General features: G+C 40.5%; 2 protein-coding genes across 14 annotated transcripts in view; one reads left to right on the top strand and one right to left on the bottom strand.

Moving 5' to 3' along the window:
• LOC148133278 (uncharacterized) overlaps positions 1–26,496 on the top strand; it is a 191,435-nt gene that overhangs the window by 29,238 nt on the left and 135,701 nt on the right. The gene's annotated exons all lie outside the window — the stretch shown is intronic.
• The window catches only part of RASSF7 (Ras association domain family member 7), a 114,786-nt gene continuing 90,895 nt past the window's right edge, over positions 2,606–26,496 (bottom strand). For 7 of the 13 annotated variants that reach the window (XM_087950787.1, XM_026668203.2, XM_087950785.1 and 4 more), the window contains exons 2-6: positions 14,996–15,150; positions 10,005–10,912; positions 7,728–7,896; positions 6,535–6,642; positions 2,606–4,749 (exon numbers count right to left, since the gene is read on the bottom strand). In XM_087950787.1, the coding sequence (XP_087806913.1) occupies positions 4,718–4,749; positions 6,535–6,642; positions 7,728–7,896; positions 10,005–10,912; positions 14,996–15,098 (1,320 nt within the window). In that variant the 5' untranslated portion in view covers positions 15,099–15,150 and the 3' untranslated portion in view covers positions 2,606–4,717. Of the gene's footprint in view, positions 4,750–5,095; positions 5,203–6,534; positions 6,643–7,727; positions 7,897–10,004; positions 10,913–14,995; positions 15,151–26,496 lie in introns of those variants that run through there. The other 6 variants (XM_026668207.2, XM_087950792.1, XM_087950790.1 and 3 more) reach the window with 2 other exon arrangements.

Genomic DNA, 26,496 nt, shown 5'->3' with positions numbered 1-26,496 from the left:
CTAGACCAAATAAGATGGCGTTTGGACATTTCTGTTCACGCTCAACAGCTTCTCTGATGAGGATTTGGATATCATTATTTGTCTGGCTTATGTTTTTTTGTGGATTGGGTTGTAGTTGTTTGGTAGAGATGTGGTTTGTAGCTATTGGATGTTCAGGTTTTTGCGTTGTGTCTTTTTTTTCAAGGTTGGATAATCTTTCTTTTAAGGCGTCCAGGGATGCTACTATGGTGTCAAGGGATGTTATTCATGTTTCAATGGTATCAACTCTTTCCAACAGATCCAGTTTGGGTCTGCATGATTTGCAGAGATATGGAAACTCATTGGATGATTCTAGGTATTGAATCATTTGCTTGGGAAATCCCGAGCAGTCATGATGAGCGTATTTGTTACATAGAGAACGTATTTGTTACATAGATAACTTGCCTTTCTCATTCAGTTTCCCCACTGGAAATCACATGGATCTGATAGGTAGGTTCCTGAAAAGGGAGATTCAGCCAAGAACCCAAGAAGCAAGGGTGCCTCTGAGAGTGTGCAGGCTGCAGGCCCTCACTCTGAACAGCCACAACATTCCCAGCACACCTGAAAGTAATCGTTTTCACAATATGGAATCTATGGATGACAATTTGAAGAAATATAACTGCTCCATTTTAAAATGCAGACTTTATGAGACTACTACTGGATAAAAGCAGATAAATATTAATCTGTGTGTGTGTGTGTGTGTGTGTGTGTGTGTGTGAGAGAGAGAGAGAGAGAGAGAGAGAGAGAGAGAGAGAGAGAGAATGTATGTATGTATGTAATACCACTAGATGGCACCCACTGGCAATTTTTAAAGATTTAGCCAAACTGTCCTAAGATTTTGACCATTTAATTATATATTTTTGAAATTTTTCTCTGTTGCTTGCAAATTTTGCTGACCTCTCTTATAAAGGGGCATATGTTTGGTTTATGCTGAAATCAATGATTATTTCTTGTATTGTAATCTAATCCAACTTCCCAAGTTTTTAAATGCAATTCCAATATATTCCTTTTTAAAAGTAGAGAGGAGAGCCATTCCTCACAATATGTAGACAGGCAGCTGCTCGTATTCATGACCCCATCTTCCTAAAAGATTGGCTGAATGATGTATGCAACCTGTAGGTAATCTCCAAAACACTTGGGCTAAGACCCTGCAAAAAGTTGAAGAGCAATATAAAATTGGTGCATGCTTAAGGCTTATTCCCGCTGCTTGAATGCAATGAGTACACATAGTCCTCGACTTACAACAGTTTATTTAGTGACTGTTCAAAGTTGCAATGGTGCTAAAAAGCAACTTATGACCATTTTTCACCTTTGCAGCAACCCCGTGGTCATGTAATCAAAATTCAGACGTTGGCAGCTGGTTCATACTTAGGACGTTGCTGTGTCCCCCAAGGTCATGTGATCACATTTGACAGCCTTTTAACAAGCAAAATGAATGGGGAAGTCGGATTCATTTAACAACCTTGTGACCAACTTATCAACTGCAGTGATTCACTTAATAGCTGTGGCAAGAAAGGTCGTAAAAAGGGGCAAAACTCACTTAAGAACAGAAATTTTGGGCTCAGTTGTGGTTCATAAGATGAGGACTCTCTGTATTGCATACTTCAAATGTGTTATCTGAAACGGGCAATGCTACAAATGAAGAGTTCTGCAAGTTCACTGCAATTCCTTACCTTGGCCTGATGTAACCTGGATCTACATCTCTTATCTAAAATGAGATTCTTTCTTGTTGGGAAATATCCCAGGCCTAGATATCCCCCCCCAGAACCACCTGCAAGTACAGAATATAGAAAACTTTCCATTGCAGCCAATGTGTAACAGAGGATGGCAGTTGTGTTCTTCGCAATCCTTGCTACAAATTACAAGAGACATCTTTATGAACACTTTTCAATATTTTATTACAATCTCAATCCAGAAAATATCGTTAGTTCATGACATATACACATTCTTACATGGAACCTCCTTCCCCCCCACTTTTTAAGCAGGTAAATCGTATTTCATATACATGATATACATCAAACATTAAAAAATAAAAGTTCAGGGATTCCAAGGCTATTTGTGGTCCCCCAGACAGTCCCCCAGGCTTTCATGCATACATTTACTTTTCTTGGTCATACATCAGCCATGAGCAACAAATACATACAAACCCTCCTCAAATGGACTGACCAAGTAGAGATCTCGATCAGCAAGAAATGCTACCAGGAATTACTTCCTTCGTTCAGTAATCTGCCCATTTCAAAACATGGTGCTTACCTTTGTCTACTGTCAGTGAGATACGATTAGGTTACACAGAACATAACTGAATAAAATGTCAGGGTTTTTATTTGGTTCTATTAATGTAACTCCCCTGTGCTACTGTCATAATGCTGTTTAGTATTTAGAAGTAAATTGAGTTTGCAAATTAAGATGGTAGTAAAATGTTAATTACCGAGTTAAGAGCAATAATGTAATCCCCGCCCCTCCTGTCCCCCATTCTAATCCGTGTTCCAGGCTTCATTTAAAAGTGGTAACACAAACACCACTTGCCTTTAAAAATGTAGGCAGTTAAAGGAAAAAGAAAGTCAGAATGTTTTTTTTTCTTTAAAAAAAAAAAGTGTTGAAAATATTTTAACTTGAAAAAAAATTGGGTCGTTTTTACTGAAAGACAGTTTATAGAAAATATATTTTTTTTAATGCTAAGTTCTGAATTGTACAAAAATGATACACAAGTTTGGAAGCAAAGAATGATTTGATTCTCTATCCAAAACTGAAGTTCAGATGGTTAGCCTACCTGGGAAGAGCACTTCTAAAAAATATTGTGCCCCGGGACTCTTTCTAGCATGCTCAAACTATACTAAGTTTTTTTAAACATTATTTTACTGGGTAACTACCTCAAAAATGGTTGTACTGGCACTGGGTGATATATCTGGAGAATAATCTGGCTCATCTGATGTTCCACTAAAGATCACTTTAGCTGTTCAACGGATTAATCAAAGTTCAACATATCCACATCAGGATTCGTACAGCTTCTCAATCTATTCTGAGAATGGCCAAAAACAACCAACAAAAGGAAGAAGCTACTGAAAGCAGCGAGAAAGTAACAATCAGAGGACAACATATGTAATTTTGGGCAGTGGCCATCTCACAGATTTGCCCGGCTATGTACGTGGCCTCTTTCCTTTCCTTACACTATGTCCAACAGCCGCACAAATTGTATTATGGAGCTAAGTTGCTACTGGGAATGAAAGGGAAGGGTGTATTTTCCTTGCTTTGGTTGCTGCTTTCAGATTTCTCCTTCCCTATGACCTTGAAATCCTCAAATCAGGTCCCAATACTGCATATAGTGAATTAAATCCATTATGTGGCCAAATGAGCTGCAGCTAGTCAGAGGAACAGAGGTAGCAATATGGGTTCTCTATCCTTAAATCAAAGCAAGTATCTTATTAACAAGAAACACCTTTCAAATGCTATTCAGGCTTTTGCCAAAGGACTGATGGGGGATAGACAAGCTTCACATTCCAGGGTGGACTGCAATTCCCATCCATTTCCTGTTATTTGTCATGGTAGCAGTTGAGGAGACTTGCAGCCCAAAACATCTGAAAAGTTCTGAATTGCTCATCCCCCCCCCCCGTGGAGATCACGAGGTTACTGGGGTTCTGTTGCACCATCTCTGCATTGGCCATTCTCTTGTGCAACTCAAAACATTTAACCAACCCACCAGAAGCTGCTCTGAAAAGAAGAAAGACGCACAGACAAATCCAAGAGTCAGTTGCTCTAAAGTAGAAGACAGTCTTTCTTGTGACTGGCCTCCGTTGGAACACATATATTCCCCACTGTATGAAAATACCAAGAAATCGTTCACTTGAATTTTTTTTTATTTTGGGTCTTAGAATAGTCTGGATTCCAAAATTATTGTGTGAGTAGAGAATACACATTTCTATGCTGAAGCAATTTATAGGCAAAATTACATCATACAACACTGGATGACAAAATACTTGGCATGAGACACAAATGGCAAGACAGGACTAGCACCTCAATCCCATCTTTTATCAGATCTGAAGGATTTTTTAAATAAAAGACTGACTCAGGATCAACCACACCATAAAAGGCATCTATGGATGGTCACAAAAACTTCTGTCCCAGAGTAGTATTCCTTGTTTTTATATTCTTATCAGGAATAGAATAATTTCTCTCTTATCAAATTAAAAAAAAACCCACTTACTTTACGAAATATAATCATTATCCAACAAAAAGATCATCATCCAATAAACAATAAGAAATGCTCCAGTGCATCGATAGAGTTTAGTAAAGAAATCTGGTTGGTAATACACACCTCTTTTGTTGGGCAGCTGAATGGATCTAGAGATTTTGCTGTTCTCTGCCTTGAACAGTTCTCCAGCACAGCTCATAGCCCTCTAAAGGCAATGGCTATTCAGTCCAAAGCATCGTCTATACTCTATAGAATGGAGTCTTACATACATTTTCATCAAAACTGTTCCAGTTTTTTCATTTATAATTTTTCAAATTATAACAGGCACGTTTAAAAAAAATACAGTCTGCTTCCTCCAAATATCCTTTTTACTTAAAAAAAAGCCTGTAAAAATATTCTGCACAACCATCTATATCCATCTAAGAAGGAGAATATACATATGTAATTAAGAGTTTTTATCTGTATATCTGTTATATTTGCAAAACTATCAGTCCTTCTTGGCTGGCCTTTTTACCTCCAGATGCTCTGCTTTGCCGATACAACTGCAAGATACATAAAAATAAACAAGGGATCCCATTATTAACATTATTAATGTTTGATAATTAAATAATTAACATTATTTAATGTTGCATGTTATTCCATGCAACTGCAGAATAGTGATGGTCTTTATTCCTTCAGAAATAAATTCCAGATTTGGAAGTTTCTACATATTTTAAATAATCTGATATGCAGAATGTAACTCTTCTTTAGCAAACATAACATTTTCTATCTACTGTAAGCGTAAACTGGGATTTCATTATTATGGGCTCCTGGACTTAAAAACAACCTCGAAATTCAACCTCCTCCAGTAAAGGAAAGACAGTTTGAAGAGGCTAATTTGATTTAATGAAGTAGAACAAAAAGAAAGAGAGAAATATGGAAGATCTGGCTTCTTTATCCTCTTCTTTCTAGGATCATGGTTCAGAATATACCCAAAACTTTCTATATGAAGGTTCCTGGGATTAAGAATATAATAGCAGAATAATTATTGTCGATTTAAATAAAAGGGAATTGCATAGGAGAAATAAACAGTACAGAATCTGTTTATAGTAACATATTCTCAAAGCATCAGAGACATTTTCACCAATGAAGACCAATTAAGGTTTCCAAGATTAAAAACTGGGGTTTGAGCCTAAGCCTGAACCATGCTCTGAGTTTGTCTAATTCAAGGTCATGGAGTAGGTTGTTCTTCTGAGAAGTCACTTTTTCAATTGGAACGATTATTCACTATGAACCAGACTGTTAATAATTATGGTAAATTTCCTTCCAACTACAAATAGCATTTTTAAAATCAGTGGAATATAGCTCCTCAGATGTTTAAACTGTTTTTTAAGGACTCTGAATTAAATCTCTTCCTTTCATTTTCTTTCTTTCATTACTTAAAAAGAAACAGCACCTCAAAAACATATACGGGTAGCCCTTGACTTACAGCCATTCATTTAGTGACCTTTTGAAGTTATGATGGTACTGAAAAAAAGTGACTTATGTTTTTCACATGACTGCAGCACCCCCCGTGGTCATGTGATCAAAAGTCATACACTTGGCCACTGACTCATGCAATATGCTGGGGTCATGGGGTCACCTTTTGCGACCTTCTGACAAAGCAAAGTCAATGGGAAAGCCAGATTCACTTAGCAACCTTGTTACTAGCTTAACGACTGCAGTGATTAAACAAATGGCAAGCAAGGTCTCAAATGGGGCAAAACTCACTTAACAATGTCTCATTTCACAACATAAATTCTGGCTCAATTGTAGTCGTAAGTCAGGGACCACCTGTACTACTCTGGTGTACTCTGAAAAAAAATCAGGACTCATATATTCTTAACCTATGATATTAAAGCAGTTCTCAAAGAAAACATAAGAAGGAAAGGCTATAATACGCTGACAAGATATGGACAATACTGCAAAACAAAAAATACCCAAACACTCTTCCGACCTCCATTTTTAAAAGCGCAAAACACATAAACCAAATCTGACACACTGAAGGAGCTTTGTAGAAAGATCCCAGATGAAGAATGTAGAGCAATGACCTTGTTAGGGAAGTTGTAAAACAGCCCACCCCTCCACCACCCCTCCTCCCACTTGCCAGGTGTGATTACTGGGTTTGACAACCATGGAAAGACAAAACCATTCAAGCTCTAAAGAGGAAAGAAAGGTGAAGGGCTAAAGTAATTCTATTGTAGCCGGAAGCTACCCCAACCAATGTAAGAACATTATGTCTGGAGACCTGCTTGACAAGCCCAGGCATTAAGCACAAAAGAGACTTAGGCCCCTTCAAACATACACACCCTCGGGGTTCAAGCTGGACACCAGGGGACTCTGGAGCTTCTGTGGATTGCCGAAGAAATGCTTGGCTGTAGGTCCGGGAGGTGAGTTTCTGCTGAGTTCCAACAAATCTAAGGAAAATGATAGTTTAATATAGCTTCCTTGACCCAAAGGTGCATTTCTTTGATCAGATTCACTTAGTGACAATATGATTCATTTAAGAACTGCAGTGATTCACTTATCACCCCTGTGGCAAAAAAAGGTCTTAAAATGGGGGGGAACTCACTTTAACAACTGCCTTGTTTAGCAACAGAAATTTGGGGCTCAATTGTGATTGTAAGCGGAGGGCTACCTGTAATTTACTCCTGAGCCTGAATCGAAGCCTGATAATTAGAAGGCAAATATAATGCACAATATCTTTTGGACTTGATAGGTCACGCCAAGATAGTCAGGGAAATCAGTAGATCAGGAGGTTTCACAACAGCTTTGGCTCAGATAGGCAAAACAGTTTTTCAGGAAGTTTAACTCTGGTTAAGTGACAGCTAGTAAAATGCTACACTTACCCAAAGGGATATTGTCTTTATAATGATTGTTTATTTAAACTGAGATTTTTGAGGCTACACATCAGGGTCATTATCACAATATTCCTCACTGTTTCTTCTAAAGCAGAGATGAGAAGTTAACACACACCAAATCTCTAAATTCAATCTCTAAATTTACTCTAAATTCAAGTCAAGCACAGATCTTGTGTCCAAATGGACACACCCCATGCAGTTTTCTTGGAAGGCAAAGTATGGATTTCTAAAAAAAATGTTCCTGGTCTAACCTGCAGTCCTGGAATTCCTGAGTCTCCTATTCAAAAACTAAATATATTTAGCCTTGCTTCACTTCCATGCCCACATAAATAGCACTAGCCAAGTTCTGACACCTGCTGAGACCAATCAGGAAAAAAAATAATGTAGAAGAAAGGATATATATTTCAAATATCACTACCAAGACTACAATCTTCCACACTTACATATAATGACAATACTCTTTTTTTCCTCACACCTGAGAGCCTTCTAGATATGTTGGCTAATGCTTCTCATAATGGCCAGTGACATGGCCACTCCTGCACAATCTATAAAGCACCTCTGAAAGGGTACCAGATTGGGGAAGCCTTAAAACAATTCTCCTGTCTCCCTCCTCTTTCCCGCCCACTGAGTTATATTCTGACCTCCATTTCTCTGGTGAGTTGGCAACTCTTGGCTAATTTGATCCAGCTGCGATTCTGCCTCTGATCTGGCCTGTGGAGTAGTCACCATGGCTCCTGTCTGCTGGATGAATTGTTGTAAATTACATTGCCTGAGTTCCTTATTCAATTCCTCCAGCTCTTGGTTCTGGGCCTGAAATAGAGAGGAGGAACAGGCAGAGTAAATTCCAAATCTTGTCCTTATTTGAAATAATAATCTGAAATTGCAGGGAATAAAGGTTTTTTTTTTTTTTAATTTCATCTAACCTTCACCCAAAGTTTAACTCCTTTCTCTTCGTTCCTCAAATATGTAGTAGAAATCTATCAGTATTTTCAAGGCAAGTGGTAAATGGTATGAGGACAACCCCATCTGATCCTTTAAAAGTGGAGATGACAATTGTCTCCTTTGTTACGGAGTCTTATTAAATTGGCAGCCTACTGTCTGTTATCTATCTGTGATGGTGTTTATTGTGGGTGCTGGATAGAAGTAGAAATCCATCCAATACTTCAAAGTGATTTATTATAAGATATCAAAATGTACATAATCTCAAGATCAGCTCTCTTCCAAACACACTTTGGCAAAGGCAGCCAAAGGTAGTCTTGCCCATCTCACATTACATCACACTGGTCAGTTTTTGGGTGCTTTCCTCATTCCAGGGATTTGATTAAAGTCAGCTGCTATAAAACATCTCTATTTACAAAGTGTTTTTGTAAAAAACTCTATTTACAAGAGACGGCCTATATCTATTTTATCATGGACATAGAGAATTCAGTGCACAATGCTAGTTATTCTACCATAAAGGAGGAAAAATGTTGGGAGGAGGGCATATCAGTGCATATATAACATGTTTTACAGACAGACACAGTTTCTAATGTAGGTCCTATGTTATAAGAGAGAACCTAGGAATCTGATAACCAACAACATTTCAGTAGGAGTAGGCGACAGATTAAGTAAGTATTTGGACACAAATATCTTTACTTCATAACTCTGCATCCAGTGGAACTAAGCACCCAGAACATGAATAATACTCTAAATAACATTAAACAAATTAAAGGCTTATTATAGCTGGCAGAGAATGAAATACGATGCAGAGTTGCAGAGAATTTCAGTTTAGAAAGTCTCCTTTTTGCTTTTCTCATCCAGTCATAAGTAGTGACGATCTTTAGTATTTTACTTTAGATAGGGGACATAATGAATTAATACAGATGCCACACTGGATGAATCTTGGAGGAAGTGAGGAAGTAGACAATAGCTAGACGTTGTGTGCATTCTTATGGAGTTCTCATTTAGTCAGCCTCCAGTCCAAAAAAAGGCCAACAAGATAGCATATTTGTGCTTGTCATATTTTAAATAAAAAACTGTCTTCACTCTCCAAATGACTTAGTACATTATGTAGGTAGTTACATTTTCCTTTCAGCAAGAATGGAAATTCTCAGATGTTTCTTTGATCACAGAATTGCAAAAAAAGACATATATGGGCTGTGGCAGATTCACAACATATCCAGTGTTTTAATCTTTATACTTACTGAAAAATAAATTCATTTATAAGAGTTTATGCCTGGCCGGCCTACTATACTTCAGGTATTATATTCTTATATGTCCTATTATACCATAAAATGAAAAGCAACTTTCTTTGAAGACAAAGAACTGTGAGGATAAGAAGTTTATATAATTTACAGAATTTCTATCCAGTATAAAACAATGAATGTGCTGATTGGAAATACTGGGCACTGTAGTGCCTCCATATCAGAATGGTACAAGATAGGAAAGGCAAAATTAGCTTACTACATGCAATTAATCAAAACTAGCCATTCCACCCCCCTCTCCTCAAATCTTATAGGACATGAAAGTAGCTAGAAGTGTTTTAACAGTCACCTTAATTATAGGATAGCTTCATGAAGCCATAGAGCATATGTATAAGGTGGAGAGAGAGGAAATTAATATCCAGCTTAAATTAAAAATGCAGTTTGGTTATGATGCTGATTTGCAACATTTTTGTTTGGATCACGTAATCGCATACTTGAACATAATTTGAAGGTAGTTCCCAAAGAGATCTACTGTAGGCATCTAATTCTGCTTCTCAGCATTATCATGGAGAAAACACATGTAGCAGAGATGCAGCATGGAGTATCTGTTGCCAAACAGTAATTAGAAGCAAGCAAAATCAGAGAAGCATATCATGAACACACATGGTGAAGAACAATCCTTTGGACTCACACACGGCTTGCTAAGGAAAAGGATCATTAACTCTAAGCACAAACCTGCAGATTGTACTCTGCTTCCTCCAAGGCCCTCCCCACGGTATCCAGGCTGCTTTCCAGCTGGGCGGTTTGCTTGGCCTTGGATTCCAGGTCTCTCTTTATTTTAGCTGCCATCCCCACTAACTCAGTAGGATTCTGGGTAGAAGTTTCCTTGGTCTTCTTGCCTCTCTCAGCAATTTCCCACTGGATTTCTCTTTCCAAGGTCTCTGTTTTTACCATAAGCTCATGGATTTTTTTGGTGTACTCCTCCATTGTGGCCCTCAGGCTGTGCACTTTCTCCCGCCGCTCCCTTTCATGCTCCTTTTCTGACTGTAGTTCATTCTGCCAAAATTCTTCCTCACTCAGCTGGCTCTCATTTTGGTGGACCAGCTGCTCTAGCCGCAAAATCTCATCCTCCTGATAAGAGCCTTGGCTGGATTCCCAATGCCTGATGTCCATTTCCAAGGCATCACCTTGCATCTCCAAGGTGTAGAGATGCTCCTGCTGGTATAGGACAGTCTTGAATAGCTCCTCTTTGGAAAGTAACCCCCCTCTGGCTCCATCTCTAACACACGTTGGGTCCTTTCTGGGCTGTCTCAGCTTGTTTTTGGCACAGGCATCACCTGAACTCCCGGGACCCAAGTTGAAAGTTAAAGATTTTTTGGGTTGCCTGGTTCTAGGTACTTCTGTACTGAGTGGTCTAGGTTTAATAGGCAAGCTAGCCCTGACAAACGTCCTCTCGGGTATCTGGGGGGCATTGTCTGAAGAAGGCCTCTCTATGAGGCTGGGGCCGGTACGCTGCAATATAAATTGCACATCCTGGGCATATTGGCCACATTTGGATAGAAACTCTACAGGACATTCATGTGGGAGCAGCTGTCTCTCCTTCTCACGTAGTCTTTGAATGAGAACATAGCGGCCTGTTTGACCTGAGAAAACAAGACAGATATTATGAGGACAAGATTTCTTCGTTACAAAAACACCAGTAAACTTCCTTTCTCCTATCCAGCTATATCAAGCTCACATTCCACAGTAATTTTCCTTGCCAGCCAACACCCATTACCACCCAAAGGTAAAAAGCTTTGCAGAATGGGGCAGCTGATTCCCAAAGAGACATAGATAAGCCTGTGTATAATTAAGTAATAAGCAGGATTGCCAATGGTCTTCAATTTTTTTCTTCTTCTTTAATTGCTTCTATATACCCAAATAAGATGCCTCCATAAATGAAAATTTAGCCTTAGAAAAAGAGTTTTTTAATTGGTGATTGGTGATTTGAGAAGTGGCTTATGCATTCATGCAGCAACATTTCTTCAATTTAAACATGACTTTCACCGAGACCCTCATCTATGTTGATACCTTATATACTAATATTACAAACGCACTTGAGAAAAATGTCACACTAAATGCATTAGCGTGCTCTTTCACTATATGTGGTCACTATAGCAAAATGGGCATGCTCTTATATGCAGCATTTTTGCTCATTTAACAAATAATCTTCACACAAATTATCCAAAATGTTTCTAACATATTTTCAAGTCTTATTTTTTTCCATATTTAACAAACATTCTGCCAAGTAACAAATTTGGATACTTGCTTTATTTTTTATTATGCGTGTATCACTCCCAATTGTTCACTCCAATTGTGAAAAATAATTACTTGATCTTTGTTACATTAATTTTCAGATATATGCTCCTTGTTCCATAATATAATTTTCTAATATTTGCTGCAAATCAATTGGATTCTCAATCCACTCCATGGCAGTCATGGTCATTCACATCCCTGATCAACACACTTCTAATGTTGCACAATTATTTATTTATAAAATTTATTTGCCGCCTATCTCATATCGAATGACTCTGGGTGGACAAGCATGCCTTATACAACAATGCATAAATCCATTAAACAACCAAGGGACATTATACCCATCGTCTTATCCTGCTCAGAGTTGAACTATTCAGAGAGATTCTCATTTATTTTTAAGTATGCTTTGTTTCCATATTACACCACTTTTAATGCAATGAACAATCATCCTGTGATTCCATATTCATGCAAAACATTCATTTTATTGAATGATTTCATTAGATCAACAAACTTGCAATAAACTTACTCTCTCACATTCTCACATCTCTCATATATATAATATATATAATTTACATATAGAAATATCTACATTCATATGTCCTGCCGAAGAGCAATATCTGTTCTTGCATGTGATAGAGCCATACAGCACTTGTCAAATTTTGCTCATTCACATATTTTTTGGCCAGAATTCTGCCAAACACTTTCCCAAGCATGCTTAACACACTAATCCTTCTGTAGTTTTTGCATTTTCTTTTCCTACCTTCTCTTTGTACAGAGGAAAAATAATAGCATTCTAGCAATCGAAAGGCAAACACAGGCTTCAAAATATTAACCAAATTGCACAGCCACTCCACAAGCATACCACATTCATATTACATTTCTCCGCTTATACTATCTACAGCTGCAACTTTACAAATTTTCAACATTCTCATCTTTTTCATTATTTTTTTCCATGGAGTTATCAATTTAATCTTAACTTTTCTTTGTCTCTCTAACTATATGATGAACCAGATTGTTGGGAGCAATAGGCTGACACTGTAAACCGCTTAGAGAGGGCTGTAAAGCACTGTGAAGCGGTATATAAGTCTAAGTGCTATTGCTATATGCTCTTTCCTATGTTTTCTCTTTGCTCTACATACAAATTATCCAGCATCTTTCTCTCATGCTAATGTACAGCAACAACTGTTCACTTATGTAGATTTTTATCATGCACAGTCCTTTTTTCACTTCATTCCACTCTGTGTATTTTCCATACTCCTTCTTGGAATTAACTTTTTACACTGGATTCTGTAGTTTGATTCTCCTCACTCTCTTCAAGCAGCTTCTGTGTCCCTCTATACTCGAGGTAATCCTAGTTTAACAAAGTTAATTGGACTAGAAACTTCACTGTTAAGTAACCTGGTTGCAAGTTGAAAAACCATCTAATTATGCTGCTTAAGGACAGTTCTGGCAGCTGCCATCATTAAACAAGGGCCACATAAGTCATTAAGCGAGGACCTCAAGTGACTGCAACCTTCAACTTCCTGCCAGCTTCTCCATTGACTCTGCTTCTGAGAAGCTGGCAGGGGAGGTTGCAAATCACAATGATGTGACTGTAGGGATGCGGGCTGTCTGGTTATATCTACCATTTGTTCAGTGCCATCATAAGTTGGAACTGTCACTGAACAAGAAGTTCACCTGCACTTCCTCTCAACATTTGATCTCTATTTTCCTCAATAAGACACCTTAATTTTTGTAGTCGTTCTATAGAAGTATTTGTACTCATTTCCTTTCCTTTTATGCCCATTCCCCTCCCCCTATCTTCTTTTGATTGTATGAATAGCAGTTTGTCCCAAATTCAACAGCCTCTCATCACCTTCTCTCAACATTTCATTATAATCAACCAATTCCATCTTGCTTCAAGATTCTTTCCTTTATTGTATGAATACATGAAAGGACATATGTTTAAACCATGTATTTAAAACCAACAGCACTTCTTCCAACCAGTTATTCATAATCATTCTCATTCATTCCTGGTCACTCACTCTCTCACACATACACACACACACACACACTTGTACTCTCATTTTCAAACTTCCATTCATGCTATTTAACAAAAAGAAAATAAAAAAATCCATCCCATCCTATCCCAACTGCATTCATTCAAAATGTTGCATTCCCAAACTTCAACCTTAATTTGTAACATAACTTAAAAACTATTACCAATCCAGGAATTCCTACCTGTATATTTACCCAAACCAATCTAGATACAACATATACTGTACTGTCTGATATTAATTTTGCCCTTTCATTCATAACTAAATTTACATCCATACTTCCATGCATCTATTCATGAATTCTATTCCACAAGATCAGAATATCTTCATGCAGATCTATTCAGTCGTTTCTTAATTTCATTCTTTTAAAAAAAACATTTGTGAATTCAGTTTTTTTATCTTAAATTCCTTTTACATTCCTAGTGGTAATTATCTGTATATCACAGTCATTGCGTACAGACCTCTGATATAGTTTTCTTGGTTTTGACATAATGCTTTTTAGTAAGATAAAGGAGCTGTAGTCTTGGTGACCAGCTTTTTTTATAGCCATACTATATGCCATTTTCCATGCTTGTTAATTATGAATAGTATCAGTCAGTTCTGGTATATTTTGGCCAGCATGCTATGAACACAACCAAAGTCCAGTTTTACCCTAGACTTGGCATGATCACCCCATTCAATGCAAAGTAGAATTCCAATCTAGAGACTACCTTGTAAGCCAATACAAAATTTTCCCCTTTGATTTTTTTCCCCCCTGATGCCACACGGTCACATGAGGGCAAGCAATGTAAGGAAGGTGCGATATAAGGGAGGACAAAAAAGATTTCACAGCATAAAAGGGTATTCTTAGTTTGTGAAAACAAACCTTTATTAGTAAAATCTGTTAAAGATGGAGTGGGTGAACTAGCAGAAAAGAGTATTTAAAATAATTTTGCAAAACTTGGAAACAATAATTTCTAAAAGTGTTTTTCCAACTTTGGAAATGTTAAGATGTGTGGACTTCAACTCCCAGAATTCTGCAGCCATAATTGTGAGAGTATAACTCTATATATCTTAAAATCGGCAAGATTGAAAAATACTGCTTTAGAAGAAAGAAATGTTGACAAAATCTACACCACATTGTGAAAAAGCCTCTAATCATTCAAGCTGTTGTATTTATGCAACTGTCAATTGTTTACACAATTTCTTCTTCTCTAAAACATGGATAAGACATGAATAAAGCACTATTTTGCTAATCGGCTTTTAAAAAGAATTTTGGACAGGAGATTATTCTGCAATTCTATATACAATTATCTTGGAAGTAAACCTCCTCAGTGGTAGATATTTCTAAGTAAACATGCTTAGGAGTGGACTGCATAAATCCTTTTAGACATCATGAACATAAAAACTACTTACCAATGGCCCGTGCCAATGCTATGACAACTTCCTGACATGTTGTCTGTTCTGAAACGCCACATACAACCCGTTGGACTCCATCTACCCAGACTTTCAACTCCATCACAAAAAGGTAGAGGGGATTAAACTTTCTGGATCATTTCTGTGATTTGTTCCTACAACAACAATTAAAAACACAAACAGAAATGTAAGCACAGTATGTTCTTTGATTTCATTTACACGTAAGCAATATGGAGCAAGAAAACATAGAAAGTGATGCTTGGGAATGCTTGAACATGTCTTCTTTCCACACTTCACATTTCTAGCTCTCTTGCTTTAACAGTTTTAGGTAGAGCACTAGTAGAAGTTCAGATGAAAGGATTAGCCATAAGCAAACAAAATGTTTCAGTTTCAATGCTTCATAGATATTCTACCCACTACTCCAAAATGTTACATAATATAAACATGAATGTTCAATACGCCAAATAAGCCAGGAACATATGACGTGAATCTTTAGAAACCAATCCAATTATGTTACTAACTACAATTATGCTAGTTTTGCTTGTGTGCGATTTCTCAAATACAAAACAGTATTGGGGCCTTAAATAAATGAAAAGTAAGAGGACTGTACAATGTAGTTCTATTTTTTTAGCCATTAGCTCATTGCAATAATGAGCAATATATGTTGCTTGCATGCCACCTGTAAGCATAAAAGTGCTGAAATGAAATAAAATGCTCAATTTAAGAGGCAGCTGTTAAGCTGTGGAGGTGTAGTCAACGAAACATATATGGATATATAGTGAATTTAACTTCTATTTGTTATTAAATAGCATACATGTAAGCTAACTGTGCTACTGCATATACACATATAATACAGCATAAACCACTAATGCCATAGACCTAGAATATGCCAGGCAACAAAAATACCTCTGCATTAGGTTACATGCTATTAATTGCCAGAAATAGGTTTTGCATAAATATGAACAATTATTAGCACACAGACTAGTAAAAACTACTAATGTCACTTCCATTCTCTTTAAACATCGAATAAAATTTTATCCCCAGCAGTAATGCCATGCTTTTCACATTTACTTAAAGCCTTGGAAGAAAAATGAGTAATTTCATTGTTTTTTCAATTCCAGAGAAACCGGATTGGGTTGGAGAATGAAACAGATCAATTCTAATAACTTATAACAACTTATAAAGAGCTAAAAATTAGTACAAAACACTCCAAAAAGCATTTCTGGGAGTTCTCCATTTCTTTCAATTTTAATTAGATGTTATTAAATCAAATAACAAAAACAAACATTGCATAGATTTGATGTTGAATAATGCAAATATGATATAAATGAATCAACCATCAAAACTGAAAATAATGAAGCCTTGGAATTTCTGGGCTGATTGTCAACTTGTTGGAATTTAGTCCTGACTAAAAAGACAGTACCACACATGAAAAATACTTCTCCCAACTAGAATAACATGAAACAAATACATAACCTGAAAGAGGACAAAAACAATAGTCAACGACTTAATAGCTGGCAATCAACACCACAATCAACAACTAAAAAGCCACACACAACCAGGCATCATATAAATACCACACACAGAATTGTCCAAAGCATACACTCTGCTAGAGAGGCGGTCACTGAAGATCGGTTCCAGCATGAGTCCGAAAGCTCGAAAGACTAAACCTCTGGTCCCTCTGGCTTTTTCAGAAGTATTATTTATGTATCTCAGCTTTTTCCCACCTACTTCAAGAACCAGGTTTTAAGCCCAGGGTCTTGTCGATAAAAGGGGCAATAACATAATCCTCCTTTAAGGATTTTTAATGTCTAAGAAGAAATAAATGTAATTAAGTGTACATATTTGTGGTATGTATAGAGAAGAAGAAAGGAAATATTGGTGTACAACATACTTTATATTTGAGACATCTCAGAATACTCCACTTTAAGTATAAAATGCTCTGTTTTGAATTCAAAACATCTATTCTGATCTTGACAGAAGTATTTTGATATTATTGATATTCCTAGAGGTTGGATACAGATAGAATTAGAATGAACTAATAATTGAAGGATGAAGTTCATTCATCAGAAAATCTTGTTCCATGACTTCAGGATTTTTAAAAAGTACATTTTTTAAAGGATGGTTGTCAATTTTTCATGTTAGCAATGTGAGAAATTCAAAGGCTCTCTGACTTATCATCTGATCTGTTCTATTCTGGTTCTTATTTTTGTTTCAGGTCATAACTTCTGTAAATACAGCTATGGCAAAAAAGATCTTAATGTTTAAAGATGTAAATGTCATGCTTCAAAAATGCATACTTTGCCATTGTATGCTGCTGTGTATAGTGTGGCTATTAAACATGAGTATTGCATTATTATTGCTTTACTGCCTATTGTCCTGATTGTTTTGTCTTTGAAAATTTATTTTATTTTGGTTTTACTTGCTTATAAACTGCCATGAATCTATATGATTTAGAAGCATATGTCTACTGTAAATTGATAAATAAGAGTTGAAGATCTATTCTGAGGTCATATTGTTTTCTAAACCTTTGAGTCCTTTCTGTTTTGGCTGCCATACAAGCCAAATAAAGAAAGAAATGCTTGCCCCTAGCCAAGTCAGAACACTCCAATGGAATATTTTCATGGGGATGTTTTGTTCTGGGTGTAAAATGAAACATATTTCTTATTTTTGCACACTTATATTCACATATTTTTCAGGGACATATCTTTAAATATCTTTAAATATCATGTGTGTGGGACAGTCCCTCAAACAGAGGATTTTACCAGAATACATCACACTATATTGTTATCTAATGGATGAGAAGATTCATTTCACATATCAGGATGTTGATGTGTGGGGTTGAGCAAAGTCCAGAGGCACAGATTAGAAGGAAACAATCAGGCTTGGCCAAAATACTTTGAACTCAAATGAATCATAAAAAAGAAGCATTTCCAATAACAACAAACTAAAACAGAAGTTATGTAATAAGCGTGTATAGAATATTATATTTGTATAGAGAGTATCAATATCATTTTAGAACAAAACAAATGTTACTTAATCAGTAGCAGGAAACCCTTAAACTAAACAAAAATATTAACAAAAGAATAATGTTTTTTTCCTCTGCTTTCCCTTGAACCTGAATTTAATTAATAGGGTATATTACATAACAATGAAGTATTAAAATCATAGCAATTCACTTCAGAATTACATACTATTTTTCACTACAAGCTATTGGCTATGAAGTATTAGAGAACACAGGCATTCTTTTCATGTCCACTTATAATCCACCCAGCCATTCCACATGAAAAATCCTCATTCTCAGTTGAGTTGCCTCTATAAGCTGTTGTACATACTTCTTGAATTTTGACTTTCACTAATGAAGGTATTGTGCAGAAAGCTGAGCCAACCTCTTCTGAACAATAAATGGAAAGATACTGTAAATAGATACTTCTATTAACATCAAGTTGTTAATGAAGCCACTTTTGGACTTCTAAAATAAGAGATATGTAATTTTGATTTTGGGATTTGATGATTAGAATTGTATGAGATTATAGAAGTAATATAGACTACCGTTAATTTTAGAGTAAAATTTAGTATTTTCTTTAAATTGAAAGACATTTTTCCTTTACTTTCTTCTTTTTTTGCACTTTTATATTGCTTTTTGTCTCTTTTTTTACTTTTTTACTTTTTATTCATGTTTTTGATACTTAATAAATTACACCGGAAAACCTATCTTAAACTAAGATAACACAGAAAATGGGCGTTGGTTCTTACCTGATACGCCCCTTCTCGGCGAGCCGCGAGGAGCATCCAGAGACTGGGGGATGTGCTTCTGAGTCCTCTTCTTGCAGGCTGAGCTTTAGATGAGGAAACGCTCCGCCCCCTCACGTGGTATCGCGCAGCGTCTCCCCAGTTTTTTGCGATAACGAGAAGAGAGGTTATTAATTCTTTCTAATCTACTATTGGCTCCTTGGCTGAAGCAAGATTCCCCACCAGACGGAGAAATTAGGGTGGGGCTGGATGCTCCTCGCGGCTCGCCGAGAAGGGGCGTATCAGGTAAGAACCAACGCCCATTCTCCCTCGAGCCGCTCGGAGCATCCAGAGACTGGGACATACCAAAGCTGGGCTGTCCTACGGGTGGGACTCCGTCTGGCCGAAGGCCCCTCCGGATCACTGATGACCCTCTGTAAGACCCGTCGGCCAAAAGAGGCCTCCGCTGAGGCGTACGTATCTATTTTATAATGTCTGATAAACGGGGACGGAGAGGACCAGGTGGCTGCCCGACAAATGTCAGCGATGGGGGCTTGTGTGGCCCAGGCCGCCGAGGTGGCTGCACTTCTGGTGGAATGGGCGGTTATTCCACCCGGAGCGGGCAGAGAATGGGAAAGGTAGCACCTCGCAATAGTAGCCCTGATCCAGCGACTGATGGTGGAAGGAGAAACCTTAAGCCCCAGTGACCTGGGTTGAAAGGATAGGAAGAGGGATTCCGACCTTCGCATGGATTGAGTGCGCTTAATATATATACGCAAGGCCCTTCTAACATCTAGGGTGTGCCAGAGGACCTCCCTGCCCCTGGAGGGCCTAGGGCAAAAATTTGGTAGAACCAGTTCCTGTGACCTATGGAAGGGAGAGTTAACTTTGGGTAGGAATGTGGGGTCAGGACGAAGGACCACCCGATCAGCGTGGAATACACATAGATCGCTCCTAACTGACAAAGCTGCTATTTCCGAAACTCGACGAGCAGAAGTAATAGCTACTAGAAAAACTACCTTAAAGGTGAGAAACTGAAGGGATGAATCTCTCAAGGGTTCGAACGGGGAACGTGTGAGAGAAACGAGGACCTTGTTGAGGTCCCATGTGGGGAACCTGTGAACAGTGGGAGGGCACAGGTTGGTGGCACCCCTAAGGAAAGATCTAATTCGGGGTGATGAGAAAGGGAACCGTAGTTATCACAGGAGACCACGGTTGAGAGGGCAGAAACTTGTCGTCTCAGGGTGTTAGGTGCGAGCCCCTTACGAAGGCCTTCCTGAAGAAAATCTAGGATCTGAGCCACAGAGGGAGAGAGGGGATCAACCTGAGACCCGCTACACCACTTGCAGAACCCCTTCCAAGTGGCATCATAAATTGTGTAGTGGAAGGTCGCCTGGCGGCCAAAATAGTGTCGATGACTTGACTCGAGAGATTCTCACTAGTCAGACGGATCCGCTCAACCTCCAGACGGCTAACTGGAGCCATTGAGGCTCCGGATGCAGAAGGGGCCCCTGAGAGAGGGAGACCCTGTCCGGGGATCCTCCATGGGGCGCTACCGATAAATTGCGGAGATCCGCAAACCACGGTCGCCTGGGCCAATAGGGAGCCACCAGGAGAAGGTCTGCCCTCTCCTGAAGAAGTTTCTGTATTACTCTGGGAACTAACGGGAGCGGAGGGAAGGCATATAGGAACCCTGGGGGCCATGGGCAGCGCAGAGCATTGTGATTCTCCGACCGGTGAGATGGATACCGGGAGAAGAACCGTGGAAGCTGAGTGTTGGACGGGAGGCGAAGAGATCCACCACCGGAAGGCCGAATATTCTGGACGCTTCCTCGAATAGGGATGGATGGAGACGCCATTCTGCCTGGTCCACCGTGGCCCTGCTCAGCCAGTCCGCCTGAGTATTGTCTACTCCGGAGATGTGTTCGGCTTTTAGTGATAGGAGGTTGGATTCTGCCCAGCGGCAAAGGCGCTCGGCTTCCCTCATTAGCTGGATGGACTGGGTGCCGCCTTGCCTGTTGATATGGGCCTTGGCCGTGACGTTGTCCGTGAGAACGAGGACGTGATGTTTGCGGATCTGAGGAAAACTGCGCAGGGCCAGATGGACAGCGTGAAGCTCTAGCCAATTGATGCTGCACCTTTGCTCGGACGGCGACCATCTGCCCTGTGCCGAGAGCGAGTCGAGATGAGCGCCCAACCGGACAGGCTTGCGTCCGTAGTGACGGTGAGTCGTTGAGGTTCCGCGAAGAGGTGGCCTCTGTTGATGGCGGGATTGGTCCACCATAGAAGAGACGTGAGGACCCTTGGAGGGACCCTGACTCTGGCCTTCGAGTTGCTTCTTCCGGATCGTTGGAACGGGAGCAGGAACCACTGGAGGGATCTGCTGTGTAGACGGGCCCAGGGAATAATAGAGATGCATGACACCATTTTGCCCAACAATTTAGAGAGGTCCAGTAAGGCCACCCTCCTTGATCTGTTTGACCAGGGCTTGAATGCTAAGGAACCTCTCCTGGGAGAGGAAAACTCTTTGAGAAACCGAATCAATTATGGCACCCAAGTGGTTGATTCGGGTGGAAGGGGTAAGTTGGCTCTTTTGCCAATTGACTAGAAACCCGTGTGCCTGTAAGGTGGAGAGGGTGACCCTGGTATCCCTGACTGCCTGGGATTTGGACGGGGATAGAATAAGGATATCGTCCAAGTAGCAGTGGAGGCGGACGGGAACGCTCCTGAGATGAGCCGCCAGGGCCGCCAGGACCTTGGTGAAGGTTCGGGGGGCCGAGGCCAGTCCAAAGGGAAGGGCCACGTATTGATAATGAAGGCTATTATGACAGAACCTGAGGAATTTGAAATGGGAAGGCCTGATTGGAATATGGAGGTATGCCTCCGAAAGATCTATGGAAGATAACCAGTCTCCCCGCCTGGTGCCTAAAAGAATTGATTGCAAAGTGTGCATTTTGAATCTACGCTGGATAAGGTGACGGTTGAGCCGTTTCAAGTCCAGGATGGCTCTCCAACCCCCAGAGTGTTTGGGCACCACAAAGAGATGGGAGTAAAACCCCTTTCCTCTCTGATCCGGAGGGACAGGTTGAATGGCCTGGATGTCAAGAAGATGATGGATGGCTGCATCCATTAGTGCACGTTTGGAGGGATCCCTTGAGGAGGGGGATGGGAAGAAACAATCAGGGGGAGCGGACCTGAACTCCAGGGCGAGGCCAAACCTGATTGTGTCCCTAACCCATGCATCGGATGTGGATATGTCCCATTGGGCGGCGAGTGGCTGAGGCGGCCGCCAATGGGGGGGGAGGAAGAGGCTCTACCTTCTGCGGTAGGGCCTTCCTCCCGATCCCCGAAAGGGTCTCTTGTAGCCGCCACCGCGTCTGGATCTGTCGCCCGGGTCCGTGCGGTCCTGGGATCGGAAGGAAGGGGGTCTAGGGTATCTGGGCGGGAAGGGGGTTGGTAGAAGGGGCGTGGAAAGCTCCTCCGAAAGGGCTGAGAGCCCCTGGCCTCCGATCTTCGAAAAAGGGAGGGCAGATACTTTCTCTTACTGCGGCCCTCGACCAGCAGTGGTTCCAAAGCTGGGCCAAACAGTTTATCTCCCGTAATGGGAGCAGTGGCCAGCTTGACCTTATTCTTTACGTCCGCCTGCCAGTGTTTGAGCCATAGCATGCGTCTAGCCGTGACGTGCGACGTGATGGCCCTGGAAGAAAATTTTACCGACTGGTAAGTGGCGTCAGCCGAGAACTCGGCTGCAGCCACTAACTTCGCTATATCCTGGTGAGCTCTGAGATTGGAAGCAGGGATGTGGTCCTTGAGCTGACGTAGCCAGCGGATAGAGGACCTCGTGAAAAATGAGGCGGCCGTAGCTGATTTAATGGCCCAGGCGTCAGATAGGTGAGCCCTGCGTAGCGCCTGCTCCGCCCGCCTGTCCTCAGGTTTCAAGGCCTCTAGGGCCTCACTAGGGGTAGAGGAGGAGGCTAGACCCACAATGGGGTCATCAACCTCCGGGATATTCAGAAGGTTAGACAGAGCCGAATCGAGATTAAAGAATCTCTTGTCTTGGCTAGAGGGAGTGGGAGGGGTCCCTGAGGAGGTAAGTTGCTTCGCTACCAGATCTACGAAGATGGGAGGGGATGGGATGACCTCAGCTTCCACCACTGGTTGGGTGAAAATGGAGTCTTCCGGGCCCTCTGGGACAGGGGGGGTTTCTGCAGTGGACTGGGGAAGAAGGCCAGAGACATTCTTGGCCTTAAGGAGGAGGGACTTGAACATATGCGGTTTGAACAGCCCCCCAAAGGAGGGTTGGTCGGGGGAAGGGTCCTCGTCCTCCGACATCTCCCCCTCCATGATGTCAGCCTCTAAGAGGGGTTCACTGTAGCGGGAGGATCCCATCCGGGAATCCTCTTCCTCTTCCCTGAAATCCCCAAAGTCCCCTTCCTCCTCCACCTGGGCCCCAATCGGAGGAGGGCTGTCCCTCTGAGAGAGTACCTGATCAACTGGGGGGACCGGTTGTGGAAGGGATCTGATTGATATCGAGTCGTGCTCGGAGGCTCGCGGAGAGAAGCCTGATCTGGTCATGTGTTGTAGTCCCTCTGCTATGCCCTGGCGGATGGCTGATTCCATCCAAGCCCTGATGTGAGGTGGAACCTCGGAGGTAGAGGGTTCATCGTGGCGCAGACCAGCGGCTGTGGGTGTAAAGGTGGCTTCGGGGGTCCGTCTGGTCGGAGGTCCGGGGGTCGGAAGACCCTGAAGCGAACTGCGCCTAGGTAGGGAAGAGGGGTCTGAGGGGAGAGATTGAGCAGAGGTAGAAGGGTTTGGAGGAGGAGGTATTGACGGCTCCGAGCGGGACTCCCTTGAACGCCGGTCAAACTCTTTTTCCAACGCTTTGTGGCGCCTTAAGGCGTCACGTTGGGCGGCCTTGGAAGGTTCCTTGTCCTGTCTAGAGCCCTTAGGTTCCTTGTCCTGCCTGCGCAAGTAGTGGGACTTTGCCTTAGCCTTCAAAGAAGGACGTTTAGAGGGATTGTCGTCTGCCATGTTAGATACAAATACTAGCAAAGGCGGTTGGCTCGCCCAGATCAGGCCTGGATGAGGCCGGGTGAAGGTGAAGCTGGCCCTCTCCCCCTTTTGGAATTTGTTGTGTACAGAGATAACAGTAAGGTATCTAAGAAATATAGTATGTACAGAAAAATAGATACTCTAATTTGTAATTCTTCCTTTTCCTTTTGATTGATTTTTTATCTTTATTATGCTTTTGTACCAAATGTATATACAGGTTATCCATATATATTTATATATCTACGAAAAAATATTATTGTACAAAACAAAAATTATTATTATTATTATTATTATTATTATTATTATTATTATTATTATTATTATTATTATTATTATTATTATTATTATTATTTTAATATATTCCTTTTGTATTTGTATTAAGTATATATATATATATATAGATTTCTTTTTTTTTTTTTTTTTTTTAAACAGTAACCGTAACAGTGAGAACTTCGTATATCTCAGTACAGGCCAATCAGTCAAATAAACACCTGAGGCCTATGGTAGAAGAAAGAGCCTCTGGCAGCAGGCCTCCAGACAAGAAAAATAAAACCGGAGGGGGGGGGCTGCAACTTCGCCCCGAAAACGGGCTGCGGGAGGCCAACAAGTAATAAAAGAGCGAGCCAGGTGGAAGAAATGGGCAGCTAAGCTTTGACCCAAGGCCTGGGGCTCCAATTCACCGCAGCTAAAGAATTTCAAAATGGCGCCCGACCACGATGCGGAGCCAAAATGGCGGCCGCAATCTGAACCGTCGGGACGCCTTCGGGACGGAAAGGGAGGGCTTTGCTGGTCAGCTCAGCGCCTAGGGCCCTAGGGGCGATGACCCTCCCGATCGGCGTTTAAGGTGGGGGGGAATCCAGCAGTAAAAGAAAACGCGTGCCACGAGGCAACGCGGAGGCAGCGAAGCGATCTGATAAGGGTGGGGGGGGGGGCGCGCTATCGCGCTGCGAGCCCGCAGCTTTGCCCCAAGGACGGGGAAAATTTTCCCTTAAGTCCAGACCCTTTGCGCAGGAGGAGGAAGGAAAGGCAAACCTTATCAAGACGAGAGGGTTGTAATAGGAAAGAAATGTGCGATCAGCCAAGGAGCTCTCTGAAACACAGCCTGACTCTTCGAGGCTGAGCAAAAGACTGGGGAGACGCTGCGCGATACCACGTGAGGGGGCGGAGCGTTTCCTCATCTAAAGCTCAGCCTGCAAGAAGAGGACTCAGAAGCACATCCCCCAGTCTCTGGATGCTCCGAGCGGCTCGAGGGAGAAATGTTCTTAGATCATTACCTTGAATTGAGAGGTTATTTTCTCCTGCCACTTTTTTTAAAATGTTAATTTTATCTGTACCATGCTACAAAACATTATAAAGTTGCATCTTCCAAAATTTAATAATTTGTCAGAGCTCTAAGTTGAATCTCTAGTGCATTCCTCCAGTACTGGAAAAAATATTACTTCACAAATTTGTGGTCATTTTTTCAATCATGTCATATTGATAAATATGACTGTTCTGTGTTAATTAGTACAATCCAATGGAATTGACCATGTGATTGTAAAAACTACTGTATTTTAAATATAATAACAGAAAAACATTTTCAGCTTTTCAAGAGGTTTTGTATTAATGTCAAGGGATCAAGTAAATTAGGAGAGTAGCCACATAACCTTCACTTGTAAACCTTTCTAGGAAAAGTACACTTTTACAATTGTTGAAAGCTTAGCAAATTGTCCAGCCTAACCCTTATTTCTATCAGCATGTGATGGGAATGCTAACCTGAAAACATTTTCTATTTATTATGAGCTGAAATTGTCCTGGAGCTGAATGATATAAATGCTGTCTACAGCTGCAACAGGGATTGACATCAATGGTGCCCAAAGCATAGCACCTGTTAAGAAATTGACATTAAATTAAAAAAGGGCTCTCTGGGGCTGGAGATTAGAAGAATCTCAGCAGATGGTAGTAATTGGCTACTCTGTCTGGGATTGGAAATGAAGAGGATTGAGACTACTGTATGTTTAGATGGAAGACTATCAGGGAATACATGACCATAGGCAAGACTCTGAACTTGAAAAACATCCCAGTAGCTAGTTATGGAAGATGGCTCCTGAACTAATACGGATATAATCATAACACACCTGACTTGGTAATACTTTTATTTTCATTTACAGATGAAGTCTACATATTCACTTCTTGAGAGAGATAAAAATACAATTGGGGCAGGTAGTGGAAGAAGAGAAGTACTGAATCCATAAATAACAGGAATATGCAGGTGTTTTTAATATCAAATCCAATATACACGATATAGATATATAGAAAAGTAACTGTGATTGCTTGTGTGTCTAGTATATATACCATTATGCAATTAAGGACTTTTGTGCTTACTAAATAGTCCTCTCTTCTAAAATGAATTACAATCACTGAAAATGAGCGGAGGGGCTTTATTACTTCATTTTATGAATGTTCCATAGCATCAGAAGCCTTTGTCTCTATATTGCTTATTTACAGCCTGTAATATTATAGAATAGAATAGAATAGAATAGAATAGAATAGAATAGAATGCAATGCAATGCAATGCAATGCAATGCAATGCAATGCAATGCAATGCAATGCAATGCAATGCAATGCAATGCAATGCAATACAATACTTTATTGGCCAAGTACGATTGGACACACAAGGAATTTGTCTTGGTGCAAATACTCTCAGTATACATAAAAGAAAAGATAAATTCCTCAAG

Source organism: Notechis scutatus, chromosome 1 (assembly GCF_049901735.1).
Source record: "Notechis scutatus isolate UNSWTSFEM ecotype Mainland chromosome 1, rNotScu1.2, whole genome shotgun sequence".
NCBI lineage: Eukaryota > Metazoa > Chordata > Lepidosauria > Squamata > Elapidae > Notechis > Notechis scutatus.
Note: the sequence above shows the minus strand (reverse complement) of the source record. Positions and strands in the feature narration are given on the sequence as shown.